This window comes from Stegastes partitus, unplaced genomic scaffold (assembly GCF_000690725.1).
Source record: "Stegastes partitus isolate 25-593 unplaced genomic scaffold, Stegastes_partitus-1.0.2 Scaffold85, whole genome shotgun sequence".
Classification (NCBI taxonomy): domain Eukaryota; kingdom Metazoa; phylum Chordata; class Actinopteri; family Pomacentridae; genus Stegastes; species Stegastes partitus.
Window position 1 is genome coordinate 318,016 of NW_007577816.1, and position 2,731 is coordinate 320,746.

The following is a 2,731-nucleotide window of genomic DNA, read 5'->3' on the forward strand; positions in this document are numbered from 1 at the left end:
TTAGCCTGTGGCTAAACTTTCAAAAATGACTTATCTTCAGTCAGCAGAGGTGTAAACAAAGCAAAATGTCCAGCACGGTTGGAACACAATTTGACACGAGCTAATAAAGCTGCCGTTTAAGTAGTTTCAGGGAGCTGCTGCTCTGAGGCAAATGCTTAGATCAAAACTGGCAGAAACAGCAGCTGTAACTATGGGGTGGCCAACACTCTTTCTTACACAACGACAAACAAATAGCAGGGCTCTTTCTAGTCGAACAGGTAGAGCCGTGGCTCTTTCAGGGTGTGAGCTGAGCGTGGAGCTGTTCTCACATCATCAGAGCAGTGCAAAAACAATGCTGGTGTTTAGGATGCAGGGTTTACAATAATGTCTCCTGAGGTTCACGGTTTGAAATTATTGATTGGCAGTGTACCAACAACCCCACAAAACAGCTAAAAGGTTAGTCACAAGCCTTCACTAATAAAAAAAAAAGGAAAAAATATAACTTTACTCTTCAAATATATATTTATTTCCATAATCCTTCATACAAACGTCGTTTTTTTTAATATTTCCAAAAAAATAAACTGTAACAGGTGAATCAATAAAAGTGCACAGTCATGGCTATGAATGGTGTCCAGAGTGGTCCGAGAGTAGGTAAAGCTGTGATGATTGGATAGAAGGGAACAGAGGGGGATCCTTGTGGTTGAGACACAACAAGAAAAGCAAGCAGCTGTCTCTCTCACTCTGCATTGGTCTCCAACACCTGAGTTGTACAGGAGCAGGTACTTTCAGCACTCTCATCACACAGAAGTACAAGGAGAGCTTTATCTGCTCCTCTGTGCAAAGATTCACTGGATTAGAAAAATAATTATGGGCAATTAAATGTTGGACTTCTACCCTAAAATGATTCCATTTCAGCTGGATGTATCCATCAGAACAAGTCACTTATGTTGAGTGTAACATCTCATTTTTCTCATGAGGGAGGAGAAGATTCTGCCACTGGCTGTTTAATCTTCACTTGTTTTAATTAAAGTATGGAAATTTTCTTTACCCTTGTGATCTTCTTTGCTAATGCACTTGAGAAAGTGTTATTCCAGATGTCATGAGGTTTCCTCGCATTTTGCACGAGAAACATAATCAAGATGAATTCTAAACACTCTTCTTTTTTTTCTTTCTTTTTTTTTTAAACACTGGCTGTTAAGTGGAGTGGATGCAGAGATGCTCCCTCACCAGCACGCAGGCTCTGCGCATCTCCACCGAAGCACAGATTCTCATCAGATGACCAGAGCATCCGTTATCAATTGACAAAATGCTCCTCTTTGATTTCGTGCGTCGCGTTCAAGTGGTTGGCCAGCTCTTGCATCACAGCGTCTTTGCCAATTTGATCGTTCCTCCTCTTTTCCATGATCACGTCCTCCAGGCTCTGAAACTCCAGGACGTGACTCTTCTTCTCGGAAAAGAGGAGTTTTAACCTGTACGGCTGCTTTCCAATCCTTATCTCCCCTCCAATTTTGAATTCCCGTTTGCCAAAGCGGCACCAGGCGGCAAAACACTCCGAGTTCCTCCAGTAGGGCTCTCTGTCTCTGGAGCCAACGTGGTTCAGGGCGTTGCTCACAATCACCTCCGGCGGGAGCGCACGGTACCTGTAGAGGCCGTTCACTATCCTGCCTTTCTTGCCCTGACTCACGTCGGTGAGAAAGTTGTTCTTTATCTCGGCTCGGTGCAAATGAACCACCTGGAAGTCCCCGACATAGACAGCCCAGTGTGGATACTGTCCGGTGGCCACAAACTCCAGCAGGTCTCCGGGTCTGCACTTGTTCAGGAGACTTTCCGGGGAGTGCGTGGCGGCTCCGGTGCTCCTCTCGTAGACGCACTCCTCTCGGTAGTAGATGGCGCACTCCAGCTCGTCCTGCGGGTCGAAGGGCTTCTCCTCATGGTTCACTGCGCGGCTGTCCGGTGGAAAGTGATCCAAATTGTCGTCCTGCTCGTCGTCGTCGTCGTTGGAGAAAATATAAGAGACACCAATCCGCGGTCCGTCGTCGTCCGGGTCGAACCCATTTGGGTCCGACGTTGGCACCTCTGCGTAATTTAAATGCGTTAGCTTCTCCACCTGGTTCCCCATAAAGGTGGAGGGTGGATGGGAGAGGGACTAAGCTGAACGCAGAAACAGGATCCACCTGTTCTTGATGCTCTCACTTGAACCGGTTAGAAGACGGAAAGAGGCGCAGCGCTGTGCGGCGTCTTAACTAAATCCAAAGCGGCCAAGACGGACGCCAGTAATCCATGTCCAGCTGTATGCTCTCCAAACGGACTCCACCTGCGCAGACCTGCACTGGAATAAAGAAGACGGTGGCTTCAGGACTGAGTTCAGACGACATTCAGAGGCTATTTGCAAGTCAAACTGTTCGCTCAGCTTACATTCCCAACAGGTGTGACCTGACTCACCTGTTGGTTCACAGTTTCCACCAAACTCACCAACATAACTGCTGCTGTTTTGACTTTTTTCCCACCGGCTCACTGCTCCTGATCACCTACACTGCTGCTGTCGTGTCCGTGTTCCTCAGCTCTACTCTAGAATTACTCATTTCTCTCAGGTCAGTCCCTGTGAACTCAGCAGACACTCACCTGCAGTTCAGCGTCAGTCGGCAGCTTTCTCACGCTCTCCCGCTGTCACATCGGTGAAACGAACCGGATTTCAGTCTGTGCTGGCAGCTGCTGTCCTTCCTGTACGGGAGGCTGTTGCTCTGTGTGCTTT

At 47.7% G+C, this 2,731-nt stretch overlaps 1 protein-coding gene across 3 annotated transcripts; it reads right to left on the minus strand.

Annotated features, from left to right (window-relative positions):
* Positions 1-482: 482 nt before the first annotated feature.
* Positions 483-2,731, minus strand: lratd2b (LRAT domain containing 2b). Of its 3 annotated transcripts, none has more exons than XM_008276985.1 (2): positions 2,602-2,731; positions 483-2,303 (listed from the first exon to the last, which is right to left on the minus strand). In XM_008276985.1, the coding sequence occupies exon 2, from the start codon at positions 2,096-2,098 to the stop codon at positions 1,274-1,276; it is 825 nt and encodes a 274-aa protein (XP_008275207.1). In that variant the 5' UTR covers positions 2,099-2,303; positions 2,602-2,731; the 3' UTR covers positions 483-1,273. The 3 variants fall into 3 exon arrangements, with proteins under 3 accessions (XP_008275207.1, XP_008275205.1, XP_008275206.1); XM_008276983.1 differs by having other exon boundaries at positions 483-2,308; XM_008276984.1 differs by lacking the exon at positions 2,602-2,731 and adding an exon at positions 2,422-2,504 and having other exon boundaries at positions 483-2,308.

Coding starts and splice junctions, on each gene's coding strand:
- lratd2b (XM_008276985.1), bottom strand. CDS start 2,098: ATGGGGAACCAGGTGGAGAAGCTAACGCATTTAAATTACGCAGAGGTG.